Below are 17423 nucleotides of genomic sequence, written 5' to 3'. Positions count from 1 at the left end.
AAAAGGCAATAATTTTGCAACAAAAGCCATCAAAAGGTAATCTATGGATCATGTAATCTCATTACAGGCTGGTGGTAATTGCCTCTCAACTTCTGTCTCTTTTAATTTTTTTTAAAGGTTTTATTTATTTATTTATTTGACAGGCAGAGGTCACAAGGAGGCAGAGAGGCAGGCAGAGAGAGAGGGAAGCAGGCTCCCTGCTGAGCAGAGAACCCAATGTGGGACTCGATCCCAGGACCCTGAGATCATGACCTGAGCCGAAGGCAGCGGCTTAACCCACTGAGCCACCCAGGCTCCCCTGTCTCTTTTTAAATAAGCTCTAGGCAATCTCCAGGTGATGAAGTCTGGGGCATCCAATCTTTAATCTATTAGTCACCCCTCCAATTTCTAAAAGGTTTTGAAACCAGGCAATATTCTTAAATCACCAAGTCTGGGGTTTACGCTATATCCACCATTAGTGGTTTTAAGCTATTTTGTGGAAATTTGAAAAAGGTGAGTTATTTATTTAGGTTGTTCGTGGGGAGCGGAATAGCATTCCACTATATATCAGATAGAGCTTGCGTCTATGAAGAGCTTTAATATTTCACAAGTGCTTTACATTATCATCTGCTTTGATTTCATAATACGTAGTTGAACCATAAGAAATTGCTGGTATTAAACCACTTCTGACTTTCAAAAATAGAAATTTCATGTGGTTTAACCTAATACTGTATCCTACTTGAGTCTCAAATTTGTCACTCACTCCTTCCCTCTCACACCCAAAAGGATACAAGTCAGAGAGAAAACATCCCTGAACATCAACTATTAGTTCCTCCATTTCTGTATTTGCCTTTCCCCTTCCGCTTCCCTCTTTCACTGTCTCTTCCTCCAGCCCTTCCCGCTACCCACTCTTTTTCACTTTTCCTCCCTTGGGCAATTTCTTTCTCCTTCCTTTGTTCCTTCCTCTCCTTCCTTCCTAATCTATTTTTGAGAGAGAGAGTGTGTGTGTGCATGTTCCCCAGAGAGGGAGCAGGGTAAGGGGGCGGGGTGGAGGGAGGGTCTGAGGAGGAGAGAGAATCTCACAAAGCTCCTAGATCAGCACAGAACCCAATGCTGGGCTTGATCTCATGACTCTGAGATCATGACCTGAACCAAAATCAAGAGTCAGACGCTTAACTGACCGAGCCACCCAAGTGCCCCTGGGCAATTTAATTATAGTCAAAGAGAGATGGAATACAGGATACCTGATGCTGAAATTTAGTAGGATCTCGACTGCTCACAGGGACGACACTTCCATACACATGCAGCTCTCGAACTATGGAAACACCTCCAACCAATTCAAAACGGAACGTTTCTTCTGAACACTTTCGTAATCGCAGGAGGCCAATCAATATGTCTTGATCTGGGTCTTCATATGATAAGAATGTTTCCCAGCCACCATTTGCAACATAATCTCTCCTCACCAATTCAACCTGTTGAATAAAAATAAAAACTTCTTTTAAGTTAGACAAAAAACAAACAAACAAACCCTTAATCAGGGAATAGAATTCATTTTTATAAGTATTTACTTATTTAGGCTAATATACCCAATTAAGGATAAAGAATGAATAATCATGAATTATGTTCCTTCTTGTCTACTCTCACATATCATTGATTAAATAAGAGTTCAGGCCTTATTCAAGGAATATTATAAAAGGAAAACACATTTGAACTTCATTAACCTTGAAATTCTTGCAGAAATCTGGCTCAGTAAAGGCTTCAATGTACTTATATCTTTGGATTCTCCAATTAGAGTCTCTAATAAAATTATATATTATATCACATGTGTAGCTCTTGGGAGCACCACTGAGCCCCTAACAGTCAGGTGGCGCAACAGTTTCATTTCCTAGCCTTTATCTCTTCTATGAAAACCTGCTTTTGGGGGAAAAATGTGCTATTGGTCACTTGTTTCTTGATGGGATTTTAAGAAAGTATGGAATCCCTTTAAAGGGATAAGCCTTTAAAATATTATACCTAGTTAGTGATAAGATTAGAACATCAAAGAAATTCAAGCACCGGAAAGTAGCTTTTGGGGGAAGCTCCTGTTGTAGCAATCTACATAGGCTTTTCACTCTTCAACTCATTGTTCAAGTGCCCCTTGACCTTTGCATTTATATAAGCAATATTTAACAGTATGCACAGAAAAACCTACATATGTGGACAAGGTCACATCCAGACACTTTCCAAAAATGGGTGGATTATGACTGTAGTGAGTGAACTGTAGTGAGTGAACAATTCAGAATGATGGTTATGTTTCTTTCTTCTCAAACTTAATGTTTGCTAACTAACTGGACTGCAAAGGAATGTGGAAAAATGATTAACTTTGTTTGGATTGACTTTTTTCCTCAAGAGGTCCCAATTGTTAAAAATATCAATGCAGGTATCATCTAGTCTTTCTCAAATGGGGTTCTACAAGAGAGTTAACTCATAGGAAATATGGCACATAGCTAGGCATTATACGTAAATAGGAGAGAAGTTAACTCGTTATAAACAATGAACCTTTTGGGGCATTAGGCTTAAGTTTTGTGGAACCCCTGTTGATAAAGGCCTATCCATTTGATTATCACCAATAGAGTAGAATTTAATAGCTGTATACACAGAAATAAACATCTCATTTAGCTCTTCCTGAAGGTAGCCACTAGCTGCATGTGGCTATTTATATTTGAATTAAAACAAATAAAATTAAAAACTCAGTTCCTTAGCTGTACTAGTCACATGTCACATGTGACTGGTGGCTGACACTATACTGGATGGTGCAAATTACAGAACATTTTCAACCCTGCAGAAAGTTCTGGTGGATTGTGCTGATCCAGAATGAAGCTCAGGGTTGTATTTCCTAGCCTGGCTCTTCTACAATTCACCCACCCTCATATTTGCCTCTCCTGTCTTGTCATCTCTATCTGATCCTCAATTACTTTGCTTAGTTTACTTACTAACTTCTAGGGATCAGTCCTGTTGGTTAGAAAGTATGGATCCAGGCTTGCCAAAGATTAATGATCAGGGCCCACTCTCTCTATAAAATGAAGAAACTAACCTGGTATGGCCGTACTTTGTGATGAATTTCTTGAATTCCAACCTCTCTGGTTCTTACATCTCGACACTGCCCAAAAAAAAAATTAAAAATTAAAAAAAGGTGGAGGAGAGGGGCAAGTATAAAACTGGTAACTAAATTTTTATTCACACCTTTCCATCAAATCCTGGGCTCAAAATTAAGTTTGGACACAATTTACAAGGAGATTAAAAAGAATTAAATTTCAAAATAAAACCATCTTTACTAAGTCTGAGGATAGGGGGAAATGGTAGTGCTTTAAAAACAAGCTTAGAATTCTGAGAGCAGGGATGCCTGGGTGGCTCAGTTGGTTGGACGACTGCCTTCGGCTCAGGTCATGATCCCGGAGTCCCGGGATCGAATCCCACATCGGGCTCCCGGCTCCATGGGGAGTCTGCTTCTCCCTCTGACCTTCTCCTCGCTCATGCTCTCTCTCACTGTCTCTCTCTCTCAAATAAATAAATAAAATCTTAAAAAAAAAAAAAGAATTCTGAGAGCAATATGTAATACTCAAAGTAAATAATGTATGTTCTAAAATCTGACAACAGTTTTACCCAGGGGATATAACTAAACCTGAAAGTATAATCCAAAACTATGTATATAGAAGAATAAGAAGAAAATTCCTCATTTTTTAAAACCTTCACCATTTTATGGCAGTTAAAATTTTTAGCATCATCATGTTTCTGTCATTTTACAATGTCAAAAAGAAGGATGCTGGAAGACTGCCGTGTTTTGTTTTTGTTTTTTTGCATTGTGGAAGAAAGGCTGGGAGAAAGGAAGAGGTTAAAAAGGAAGAAAAGAAGGAACCCAGAGCTATTTATTATACAGTCCAAACCATAGTCATGAGATCATCACTAGGAGGCACAGAGCTGCCTGCACATGATACACATGCAATGCCTGGTCTCTGCAAGGCCAAGCTCATGTGATACAACTCTCACTCTTATTCCACAACCCAGTGTGTACACTATATAGCCGGACATTTATAATTACAAAATCCTCACAGTATTACATTATATGTAATATAGTATTTTTCCCCTTCAGAATAAATTATAAAAATTACTGTCAGGACTCTAACATTTTCTTTTTTTTTTTTTTTAAAGATTTTATTTATTTATTTGAAAGACAGAGATCACAAGTAGGCAGAGAGGCAGGCAGAGAGAGGAAGGGAAGCAGGCTCCCTGCTGAGCAGAGAGCCCGATGCAGGGCTCCATCCCAGGACCCTGGGATCATGACCTGAGACGAATGCAGAGGCTTTAACCCACTGAGCCACACAGCCGCCCGGAGGATTCTAACATTTTCTACCAGTCAGAAAAGATCATCCTAGGAAACGTGATGATGTCATGCAAGTTCTATTACTAAAATAGCATATTTATGAAGTACTGTTACATACGTATAGAATTCCATGAGAAAATCTCATTATTCAGTTCTGTAAAAGCAAACCTATTTCGATGTCCCAGGAACTAGCCCCAGATAATAGTGCTTTGTTAATGTGGTTTCTATGAACTCAAAAATTATATAGCAAACAAAGATCAGAAGTCTCTGTAATTACAAATCTATTAAATTTAGATGTTGTCTTTTAACTACAGCAGATCTATATAGTAGTTTGCATGTGAACGCACCATAGTTATATGCTCTTAATGAACACCTGCATTCCTCCAGGAGGGGGGCTATGAGATAATGCTTTGGGGGGGAGCGCAGAGGGAGAGAGTGAGAGAGAATCCCAAAGTGGCTCCATGCCCAGTGTACAAGCCTGGTGTGGGGCCCAATCCCAAAACCCTGAGATCACAGGCCAAGCCAAAATCAAGATCAGAAACCTAACTGACTGAGCCACCAAGCTGCCCAGAGAAAGCTTTTTAAAAAAGCAGAGACTGGTGTGTACTTATTTTCTGGTAAAGACATTGCCTATGTGAACTAGGTGTCTTTGGGCTTTCACTGAATTTTAGTCTTTCCAGTTTAAGAGAGGCTATTACGGTTTAAAAGGGATACTAGGTTAGAGATGATAGCTAGATGATGAGATTATCAGGCTAACCAGGCCAGGTCAATCACTTTGGCTGTGGTATACTCAGAGGGGAGAGGGGTTGGAAGAAGGACAGCTGGAAAACGGGAAGCAGAACAGGCATATAGTTTCATTTGGTACTATTAATTACTATAGATAATAAATTTGCCCTTTTTCTAGAACTTAAAATTGTTTTTGTTTTTGTTTTTTAAAAAGAATAAGCCAATCATGTTCACAAACTCTTCTTTGGACAAACAATGGACTAAAAGAATAAAATGTCTTGGGCAAGTCCACAAACATGATATGCAGTCCTTGAAATGGTATCTCTCAAAGTGTGGTCCATGTCTGGATTGTGCATGAGAACATCCCATGGCTCTATCCCAAACCTGGTGAATCCAAATGCTGAAAGCGGAGCCCAGGAATTAATGCTCACCCCTTGAGCCCACTCCTGGCTTTTTTCCTTTAGCAGATCTATTAAGAAGTTTCTAGGGGGCTGTGAATTTATGTCATAATCATCTTCTGTATTTAAGAGTCATCTGCAGAGACTGTCACAGATTCTGGGTTCTTTAGTACTTCAGGGTCAGAAGAAAGATGTTTAGTAAATATCTGCAGAAGAAGTAAGTACCTGAACAGACAAAGGGATGGAGTGGGGCAAGGGACACTGGAATATGTGGGCAACAACACTGTTGGGTAATCATTTTACACATGTAATCCTTATTTCTTCAAATGTATATGCATATTGTCTACCACCGCTAGTCAAGAATTGAACACCCAATACTCTAAAAGAAAGAAAAAAAGAAATATTTCAAAATTTAAAAGGGAGAGTTGAGCACATAGTTGGCATCTGAGTAGGTGAAAAAGCAACCCTTAAATCAGCAAACCTGCCCTTTTAGAAGAAAGCAGACGGGTGTAAGGGACAAGATGCAGCCTTTGTAACCACTAGTTTCAACTTCATGTTACAGAGTACAATACCTTCAGTATGTGAAACTTTTTGACCAAACTTGTGAGTCTGTAAGTATGTATCAAAGTGTTTTGTGTTTCAGATTACTTTGATCTTAACAGTTCTAGTCAAACTCTTACCTGTATTCCAAGGTCTTTCATTCTTGCAAATGCCAGCTCTCTCAAATTACCATGCTCTACCCCTGAACTGACTAAGGGCATTGGAATATCTCTGCAAAAGAAAGACGTCAGCTGTTGTAAAATACAAATCATTCTCTACAGCAGTAAGGCAGGGATATATAAAAAAGGAAACAAACAAAAACCTACAAAGCAGATCAGAAAAGCAGAATTATTCTAAACAGGAAGCAAGGTTCAGGGCTTCTCTGTTTGTTTTCCCATCCATGAAATCGTGATTTTCACCTACCACTCAGGGTTTTTTTGATGAAACACCCAATGAAAATAACTTTATAAGATTACAAAGTATAAAATAAATGTCTGATAGCCATCAGTAATGATTTTTGGCTGAAGAGATAAATTTGCACTAAGCAAAACAAGAAATACAACTGTCTTTTTAAGTAAAATCCAATTTGTTTAAAGAGGAGAAATAGCAATTGTTAATGTACTTCTTTATTAATAGCTTAAAAACACTTGCCCATACAGTTGCTGAATGACAAGTAACCAGGAAGCTCAAAAGCCTAGCTCAGCCAACAAATGGACTCAAAGAATACTCCCCCGCGTCTCCCTGTTTCCTAGAAATCTAAATTAGAAGTGACTCTGCATTAGAAGATTAACAGCTTGCCTAAAGATAAGAGGAGATAAATTTTATTTCCTGGCATCAATACAGCATAAAGTGCCAGGCATAAAGGAGATTTCAATCAAAAGCTAAAGTTATGAGCTCTATTTTAGAAGCCCCAACATCCTCTTCTAGACAAAAATCAGCATCTGATGATAAAAGTTAAAAAAAAAAATCTGAAGAATATGCTTAGCACATCTACTTCCTATTCAAAGGCAAGTCCTCAATTTGTTTTGTCTAATATTTGATTCATTAGGAGAAAGATATGAAGAATATATCTTTTCTTCTCATTTGTTTTTGAATCAACTTGAATTTTTTTCTTCTTTTTACTTATCCCTCCAAATGTTAAATATATACAATTAGCTAATTCACCCATTTGATTCTAGTAAGATATTTCTCACTCAAAAATATCAACAGCCAATCAATTATCATTAAAAGATATACACAGTAAATCTATTAGGCTCTGGAAGCCAGCAGAGTTTCCATGAAACATTACATAAAGCAATGATCAGCCAAAATTCTTTAAGACAATGACACATCAGTGAGTTCAGTGTAAGAGTGATATTAAAGAATATATTTTAGAGGGATTAGTTAATATATATGGTATACTTAAAGTTCTTAGCAAAAAAAATTAACTTTCTATTTTGAAACTATAATTTCTTAAAATCAAGTACATTTTAAATCAGTTGCAGGGGCGCCTGGGTGGTATAGCCAATTAAGTGGCCGTCTCTTGGTTTCAGCTCAGGTCATGATCTCAGGGTTGAGATGGAGCCCTGCATAGGGCTCTGTGTTCAGCAAGCAGTCTGATTGTGACCTTCTCTTCCTCTCGCTCTGCCCCTCCCTGTCATGTGCTCTCTCTCTCTCTCTCTCTCAAAAACAAACAAACAAATTAATAATCACATAAAACTAAATGAAGGTTACTGAAGCAAAATAAATAAATAAATATATCTATATCTATATGAGATTTATTTTGGCCAGGAATGTGCAAATATACTGTTTTAAATATTTTACTGTTTCATATTATATAAGCCAAAGATCAAGTCTTCTAAGTGCCCTTTTTTACCCTGAAACATTTTTTAAGGTTTTATTTGAGTATGCACGTGCATGTGCATGTGCACATGCACAAGCGGGAGGAGGGGCAGTGGCAAAGGGAGCAAATTCCCCACTCCGTGGAGCCTGATGTGGGCCTCTGGGGCTCGAACTCAGAACCCTGAGATCATGACCTGAGCTGAAGTCAGATGCTTAACCAACCGAGTCACCCAGGCGCCCCATTTACCCTGAAACATTTTATAAACAACTCAGAAATACATGTACTTCCATGTCTTACAGGTAAAATTTAAAATCCTGTTATACATGATATTAATCTGATAAAATCACTGGCAATCACTATTAGTACTCATTGAATGGCAGATACATTTGATTCTCGTTATTCACTAGGCATAAATTCTATAAAGGTGCCCTGAGTACTGTATTCGCAATTACTCAAACACTGTTCCTACAGAAAACACAGGGTTAGGTTTCTGTGAGCCTCACTTACATTTTCTTCAACTGATCGATACATAACCCTCTTTTATTTTATTTCTATGTAAAAATACTTTATTTAACATGTATCTGACTCATTAACCTAACACTTGTGGCTAACAGCAGTTAAATTTATGCCTTAATGAAGCTCATCTAATATTTATTTTCTTCAGAAGGTTTATTACAGCTTGTGCTTAGGAATGCTATACAGCAATTCTGCACTATGCTTGGGGCCCTTTTAAAATGCAAAAATCAACACAAAGCACAAAAATGTGAAAAATGGATTATTTAGTAAGATTGTGAAAAGGACACCTGTTTGCACAGTATCAGAACAGTATCTTGTTCCTCAACAACCCTCCAAACACTAGTCTAACATGCACCGATGACTCCTGTTTCACCATCCCTATTATGACTGTCAAACTGGTGATTATCAATCATCCCTCCTACATTTATTAGTTGGGCTTGTATTACAAGGAAGAGCTTTCTTTTCTCCATTTATTTATTCATTTATGAACTCATGGATTCCTTTTTTATTCGAAGAGTTGTAACCTGATGCTAATGTTATTTATTTTGTTGCTTAAATTAGATTTGGCCTGTGGGTATGTATTCAGGCTGGTTTCTGGGTCCTTTTGACATGTTCACCTTCTTTGAATATTTCCTTACTTTCTGAAACAACAATATGTTCCAGGTTTATTTTGTATGTTTGCTGCTCCAACCCTGTAATTGGCCAATGTTCCAAGCAGCCCTGATTCCTTTTAGTGGGGAATGGTATTTAGAAATCAAGATCTAAGCATTCATTCACTGTGCTCATTACTACTGAGGTATCATTGCCTCCAAACACAGTGTAAATAACTAAGAAATTTATGTATATACGTACATACTTGTATGTGCATATAGGCACTCATATATGAATATACATAAATGTACATTTATAACTATTTCTGTATGTAAATTTAAAAAGTTCATGAGTTCATGCTGATAATTACAATTCTAGTCCAGTGTTCAACTTTCCACCTTTCAAATCAGATGATGAGAAATCTGGCTCTCTTATCTTTAGTATATTGACTTATTTGCTAAGTCAAATAGTTTATCTGCTAATCTCCTAACTGCTCAAGCTGCCACCACTGCACTCTCTACCCTTCTCCATTTCTTCAGATGACAGATATGAGCGGTAAATGCCTCCATGGCATTGCCTCCATAGGTGATGGGATGGAGAGATGGGAAGGGAAAGAAAGATGAGCTCTGTACAAATATTTTAATAATAAAGCAGTACTTTTAAAAGACACTAAAAATTTCAAAGGAAGTAAACTCTCTAAGGGATTGGTTTTATCATATAGTGTCGTTAAGCAGAATTATATGACAGAAATAATTACCAAGAGAGCTGGCTAATAATTTGTGGGGCCTAGTACAATGACAATAGCCTCTTGTTAAGAAATTATTAATAATTTCACGATGGTGAAAGCAAAGCATTAAGCCAAGTTCAAGGAGCTATGAGACTACACAGCTTACATTTCCCAGAAGCTAGCTCTGATTACCACGAAGCACAAACCAGAGAGGACCTAGTAATAGAGAGCTTTTTAATGATGTGAACAATTCATAAATATTGTTAAATTTATGTCTATCAATATAAAAATTCAACATTTTTCTTTTTAAAGATTTTATTTAGGGGTGCCTGGGTGGCTCAGTGGGTTAAAGCCTCTGCCTTCAGCTCAGGTCATGATCCCAGGGTCCAGGGATCAAGCCCCACATCGGGCTCTCTGCTCACTGGGAAGCCTGCTTCCCCCTCACCCCTCTGCCGCTCTGCCTGCATGTGATGTCTATCAAGTAAATAAATAAGATTTTATTTATTCATTTGAGAGAGAGAAAGAACGCACACACAAGTGAGCATGAGCTGGGGGGAAGGGCAGACGGAGTGGGAGAAGCAGACGCCCTGCTGAACAGGGAGCCCTGACAATGTGGGGCAACCCTGAGATCATGATCTGAGAGGAAGGCAGATATTTAACTGACTGAGCCACCCAGAAGCTCTGCAACATGGTTTTAGTAGTCTTTGGCAGTGATGTGCTTGGCGTGTATCAGATGTGAGTTCTTCCTCATTAAGGAATAGAAATGTGGCACTCTCCACTTTTAGCGAAAGTATCTCTTTCAACGAAAGCAAAGGTTTCTTTCAGTGAAAACAAAGGGACAGAATTCTATGTATCCTGAGCACCTTTTATGTGCAAAGGAGTGTATTAAGCAATCTGGAATATATAAAGAGAGACAAATACTGTTACAGTTTTTCTAGGAGTTCAAAGCCCAGGTGAGATTACTGACCATCTGAACTCCATCTAGGTAGGAGTTAAAATTATTTTTAGGTTTTCTCAATTTGTTTCAATCAAGTTTCACTTTCTAGACTTGAAAAGAGATTATAACTCAAGAATATTTATTCACTTTCCTATTTCAGTAGGTAACATTTTAAGCTTAGAGGTGCTAATATTTGCAATTTGCTCATCAGAAACCTTTCAAAGTGATGTCTAGAGCTTTTTTGGTCTGAAGGTTCTCAAGCTTCAGAAGCATGTTTTGGTTGCAAATTGGTATTCCTCTTCTAATGGTTCACAGTGACTTAAATATCACACTGAGGCAGACAGCTGTCAAAGAGCCCGCAGGCGGCAGCACTTTAATGTGGCTCCATCATGTGTCTGGACAGAATTTTACATTCAATCATTCACTGCATCCTTCAGGGGCACAACACAGAATCATCTATTAGAATACTGCTTCATAAAAATAAGTAAGATGTTACTTGAATCAGATGTTACTGATTCAAGTGTCATAAAATTAAAAGTGTAAATTATAAATTAGTTAAGAAAAGAAAAGGTGGGGGAAATGTCTAATTAAAAAATACCAACTAATCTATTAGTAAAATACAGCATTTAAAAAAAAGGCCAAGTATAAAACATTGTATTTTCACTTGAAACACCTTCTCTCCTACTTTCCTTCTTCTCTCCCCTTCTAACACCTATCTGAAAAACAATTCCTAAAATCTCCCTGTATGTTTAGATTCACCAGTCAGTGCTAAGTTTATTATCTGTAATTGGTAGAAGTTATCACTAGGGGACCCTACATAGAAATAGCCAGATATCCTAAATGCACAGAACACAAAGACATAATCACATAAAACTAAATGAAGGTTACTGAAGCAAAATATTTGCCTTTACTATGGTTTAAAACAAAAATAAACTATAATTATTAAATTACCTAGATTCAACACTCTGGGAGGGACTTTTTTCCCTTGCCAATGGTTTATCAGTTTTCTACATTCTCAGAGTTGCTCTAAAAGTTTAAAACTGAAGCTGGAAGGAACATTGTGGAGTCAAAACCATATGATTCCCTTTGCACAAATCAGGTTTCTCAGTTACTTATTAACACTCTCTAAAGACCCAGCCTTTTCTTGTACCCATCTGTATATAATGTTTCAGTTACCCACTAAAACTTTCTTTAGCACCTCTATTTCAAAATTTTACTTTCCAGTTACCAATACAAATTTCCTTCTAGAGGTCCAGATACACCAAATTTGAGCTATAATCAAATATAAAATGAATAAAATATAAAATATTAAGCTGAGACATGAAGCTTTTACCAGAAAACAGCTATCAGACTGTTATTAAGTGTTAAATGTACTATGTGAATATGGCTTTTTATCTCCCTAGTCTTTGTCTTTGTCTAGAAGAATGAAGATAATTCAAAAGGCCTCTGAAAGGTAAAACTGAGATTTTCTCTGAGTTATCTCAAGAAAAAGCACCATCTCCTTTATTCCCAAATTCCATGACTGGCAACTTATATATAAACAGACAACTGACTGAAGAAGAAGCAGAAATAATAATCAGTTATAGGAAAAAAGTGTTAATCTTCACTAATAACTACAGAAATGCAAATTAAAACCCCTAGATAAATAAAAAATATAAGCATCTGATTCTATAGAGATTGTGATTAAGCCAATAACTGCTTATTACTCTAAATTGGTAGCTTATCCTAATTCCTTTGGAAAACTTTATTACTATACATAGCAATAACCACAAAATTCATTTATACTCCCCTTGTTCCATAAAGTATATTCATCACCTTCTTACTTGGTTCCTTTATCATGAGTGATCCTTCTCCTAGATTATACTACCCTAATAGAAGGCTTCATCAAAACTAAAAATAGATTTTTCTATCTACATGGATTTTAGTTGTCATGAAGGTTAGGATAATGATTTAAAAAAAAAAAAAGTTAGAAGCAACCTAAATGTCCAACATTAGGGAACAGACTAAATGAGACAGAATGAAATGCTAAACTACGGTGCTGCCATTAAAATTATAACTATGAAGATTATTCTAAGTCTTTAATGAGAAATGGAACACAAAAATGCAAACAAAATATTTGCCAGTGTATAAAATGTATTGCTATGTAGAGATGCATCCCAAACATACAAGGAAATTTTTGGGAAAATAAAATAAGCCCATTATTAATACATATTTTGAAAGTGCTTTTAAAGTAGCTTTATAGAGAAGTTATTTTGTTCATGTAAATACAGTGCTTTATGGCTGGAACTTAAGTAGAAAATACGAGTTCTGGATAGCTAGTAATATCCTACGAACTCTGTTGGAAAAAAATCATAAAATCACATGCTCCAAAAGAAATGCATTGTGATCAGTGAACTGTGGTACATAGAAACACTCTACCTCAGCACTGTAAAGTCTAGGCTAGAATTTCAGTGATTATTGATAACAAAAAACAAGTCAATATAAAATAAATTTGAATAATTTTTTATGCAGTATACACAAAGAAAGTATGCAAATAAAAATGGGCAAAAAGCAAGTAGCAAAACATAAATCTGAATGAATTCTTATGCAGGCAGCCATAGTAATAGTTCACTAATGTTCAACGCAAAAAATAAACTAATTTGAAGGAATTCTGTCCAGGCTTATTCGGAAACAAATGCTTTAAATTAGTGCATGGTACATTAAAAAAATAAAGAATTCTAACAGAAACTTGTTTAACAATAGCATTGTTATACTGGAAACAAAAAATAAAATAGAAAGTATCATAAAGATTTTAATCTTTATTCTAAAAAACTTAGAAATAATCACATTCGAAATTAAGTAAATTATCAGTCCCAAAGCATGCAAATCTGACATCACAGGTAGACTGCATGACTCTCTCCACCAAAGGCATTTGCTATGTTAGGAACTGAGTCATCATGATTTTGAAATAAATTGAGTGTGTCTGAGGATATTACTAATTCCATGTTTTAAAAGAGATTGTACCTCTTGTTTTACAGCATTCTGTTAAGTTTTAATTCACCCACACATTGTAAAGTAAAAAAAGAGTGTCACTTCAAAATCTCAAGCCTACACCCACCTGTACCATTTGTCCTGCATAAATCTTTTAAGTGATGTATTGATAGAGAAATAGAACTGACAGTTTGGCTTCTTGGAATTAGAGCTGGGGGACACTTTTATTGCCAGATTCTCCAGAGAGAGCTCTACTGGGGTCATGACAGGAGAACTGAGAACAGATTTTCTCTCCTCAGCCTCATGTTGGTTACCCATAATATGCCCTTCTCACACACAACCTTTGGAAGTATTAACACACATGTTCTTAATTCTTCTGGTCATGATGCCCTTACAATTTTCCTATAGAGATTATTTTGCTGCTCTTATTTTCTCAAAGTCTTTATTTTCTTAGTTGGTGGTAGGCCAGGATAATGTCCCATGGTGATATTTCATAGTCTATAAACTTAAGCTTTTAATGTGATAGCAATGTCTCTGTTGGTTTTGAATCACTGGTTACAGCAGTAAGAAATTTAAAACTGAAAGTGAAGGGGGAGAATGCAAATTCTTCACCTGATTGTGTGAGCTATGCCTTGTTACTTATGGTAAGAAAACTATGGTGTCTATGGCTGTGACATTTCTATCTACTCTGTGATATCTGCTGCCATTCGCTGCTGCTGGGAAGTATTATTTTCTGGCTGCCCTGCAGTGTAAGTGCCTGACATTAAGCTTTCTGTAGCATGAGTGCTTGACATTAAGTTTTTGATTGTTGAGGCATCCATTTCAAAAGACATCTATCCTGAGTAAACATATTGCTAGCTGTGTGACACAGCTACTAGCAAAATGACCAGATAAGGATTTAGACAGTCCCTTCCCCCCATGAAGTTCTCTCTTAGAGAAAGCCGTTGGTAACCTACATAACTGACCCTCAGAGTGGCCCCATTTTCTTCCTTATCACACCTTAATTCCCATTTTTTTTCTTTAAATTAACCAGTGAATGAACCCACAAAACCCTAGACACTCTACCCTTGGATCCTAATAAAGGCAGGTTCATGCCTTTCCCGCCTTCCCCCTCAAGTTCACTGTGTACCTATTGGGTTTGCTGGCGACCTTCCAGGACACTTGAGTCTTGTTTCTCTAAGTCCCCTGATGGTTTTTGCTGAAGTGTGTCTTGCAGTTATAATAAGCAGCATAGGGGCTAGTCCAGCAACACTGGCCCCCATGGGGGAAATATGTGTTGGGGCCCAATATGAGTAATAAGGGTCAGGTGAGTATCTCAGGTACTCAGAGCTGATAAGATCACCATCATTAAGTTGACGTCAACACAACAGATTTGCTTTTTCATACTCAGCTGCTGGGAAGTAGTATCTTCACTTTTATCTCGTTGCTCAAGTCAGTTAAATGCAAATAATCTTTATCTTTTGTTTTTGTTAATACTACTTATTGCATCTTTGTTTTCTATTGTATTAGTTTACATTTTTTGAAACAATCTCAAAGTTACAGAAAAAGTCCCAAGTGCAGTACAAATAACTATTTTCCTAAATTATTTGATGGCAAATTGGGAACAAGATGTTCCAACACCCTCAGAATACTGGAAGTATTTCCAGTATATAACAGGGATATTCTCTTATACAACCATAATACAACCACCAAAATCAGGAAGTTAACAACAGTACTTTACTACTGTCTAATCCTGGACTCCACTGCAGGCTCACCAGTGTCTAAACAATGTCCTTTATGGCAAAAGGGTCCAGTCAGAACCCTGTGTTGTATTTAGGTGTCATGACTTTTTAGTCTCCTTCAAAATGAAACTCTTTCCTTAATTCTTATAATTCTGAAGATTTCACATTATTTTTTAGAGTACCTCTCAATTTGGGATTGTCTGTTGTTTCCTCATAATTAAATTCAGATTATGGAGTTTTGGCTGAGTAACACAGAAGTGATACCGTCATACTATCATGTGACACATTAAATGACTTGTACGATTACTGATGGTATTCACTTTCACCAGCTGCCAGTCTTCTCCACAGTCAAGTTACTTATTTCTGCTCTGTAATTAATAAGCATGTTATAGGGAGGGATTCTGAAACAATGTACAGTCAATATGCATTATTCTCAGTAACTATATTCTACAAAGTTTCCACGAATGCTGAGTTAGTGAATATTAAAATATTGCTCCTAGGGGAAATACAGGGCTAGGTTCCTGTGAGCCTCTAGTCACAACATTTTCATTTAATAATCAACATATAACCTTGCTTCACATGTGTTTAAGAACACCATATATATATATAAAATTGTTGATACAACACTGAACTCCCGGCCAACAGTGCTATACTCAAGGCCAAATGAAGCTTATATAACACATGTCATTTCTCCATAAGGCATGTCATAGCCTTCTTGCACTTAGGAACAGTACACAACATTTCAGTACCACCTTTAAGGGTCATTTTAAATAGTGAAATGACCAAAAAATAGCACAAAAATGCAAAATACCATTGCATTAAAGACTGTGAAAAAGACACACACACTATATTTATTATTTATTATACTATTTATAATTATTTCTGTATCTACCCATATGCTGAAAACCATGAGTTCACACCAGTATCTCCTATTCTAAAACATCATGGGGTACATTCCAATTTTCTCCTTTTTCACATTTCTAATTCCCATTCCAGATAACACAAAGCCTAGCTCCCATTATCCTTAATATTATCTACTTCCTAGATCAACCTTCTACAAGTAACCAATCTTCCACTGCTGTTCTCTTCTCTGCACCCCATTCCCCACCTACTCCAGGACGTGTCCTCACCCTGCTCAGTACTGACATCCTGCGCCAGACCAGAACTCACCAAGAATGCCCTCACTACCACATCCAGGCTGCCAGAGACCACACAATAGCACTGCCTCCTCCACAACAGCGACCTCCATGCACTGTGGCTCCCTACTTCTGGGCGGATGGCTGCATTGTGAGCACCTTCTAATGTCTTTTGAACTGAGTTGTTTGAGAAGGGTTGGAAAAAGAAGGGGAAGGACAACACAAACAGTTTTGGCAGCTTAGTTTTCTTCAGTATTAAAAGAAAAAAACCAGATCATACAGGCAATTTAGATCCTTACATTGGGCCAATAATTTAAAAAATTTAAGAAATCACTAGTGTAAATATCCTTCAACTTTTAAGCAAATCCATTACTTTATATTCTTGATAATTGTCCTTTAGTTGGTCATTCTGCTTATTTTCAGTACTCACTGTTTTATATTATTAGGAACACAATTTTTATGCTCAGTGGAGTTAATAGTCACAGCAACTGATTGTACACACATTCACTAGTCACCTTTCCCCCTTTTGTTTGTACTAGAATCTAGGCAGCTTTTGGCAAGGTGGTGGAAATGTGCCTTCCTCACCAGCAAATACAGGCATGGCTCTGTCAGGATTGTAGGTAGATCTGTAACTTTATGGCTCCTAAAATTTTTCTTCAGTGTTATGTTTCTTATAAAATAAATAAATAAGTAAAGGTCATGAATGCAAATGACATCTTAGTTTTTCTCTCCTCTAGGAAAAAAGCAGTTGAAATGATTTCCTTCATGTCATCAGGAATAAATAGTTCACTCTTTCTCCACATTTACATTAATATCTGTGAAGAATGGTTATTACTACTCTTTCTTTTTTCCTTTAGAGGCTCTACAACAGGGATAACAGATATATGCCTACACTTCCTTCCTCTGTACTCACTACTGTATCCAGACTGAAGTAGGCCTGGAAAAGGAAATTCTGGAACCAACATCATGCATATGTACCATCGTAATTTCATCTACCTGG

General features: G+C 37.0%; 1 protein-coding gene across 3 annotated transcripts in view; it reads right to left on the bottom strand.

Annotated features, from left to right (window-relative positions):
• Positions 1–17423, bottom strand: part of ELP3 (elongator acetyltransferase complex subunit 3) — a 101458-nt gene that overhangs the window by 27321 nt on the left and 56714 nt on the right. For all 3 annotated transcript variants that reach the window (XM_004775132.3, XM_045078372.1, XM_045078371.1), the window contains 3 exons: positions 6144–6234; positions 3053–3118; positions 1224–1451 (listed from right to left, as the gene is read on the bottom strand). In XM_004775132.3, the coding sequence (XP_004775189.1) occupies positions 1224–1451; positions 3053–3118; positions 6144–6234 (385 nt within the window). The remainder of the gene's footprint in view (positions 1–1223; positions 1452–3052; positions 3119–6143; positions 6235–17423) is intronic.

The sequence above is a fragment of the Mustela putorius genome, unplaced genomic scaffold (genome assembly GCF_011764305.1).
Source record: "Mustela putorius furo isolate JIRA1106 unplaced genomic scaffold, ASM1176430v1.1 tig00000242_pilon_pilon_pilon, whole genome shotgun sequence".
NCBI classification, from domain to species: Eukaryota; Metazoa; Chordata; class Mammalia; order Carnivora; family Mustelidae; genus Mustela; species Mustela putorius.
This window is presented reverse-complemented; position numbering and strand designations above follow the sequence as displayed.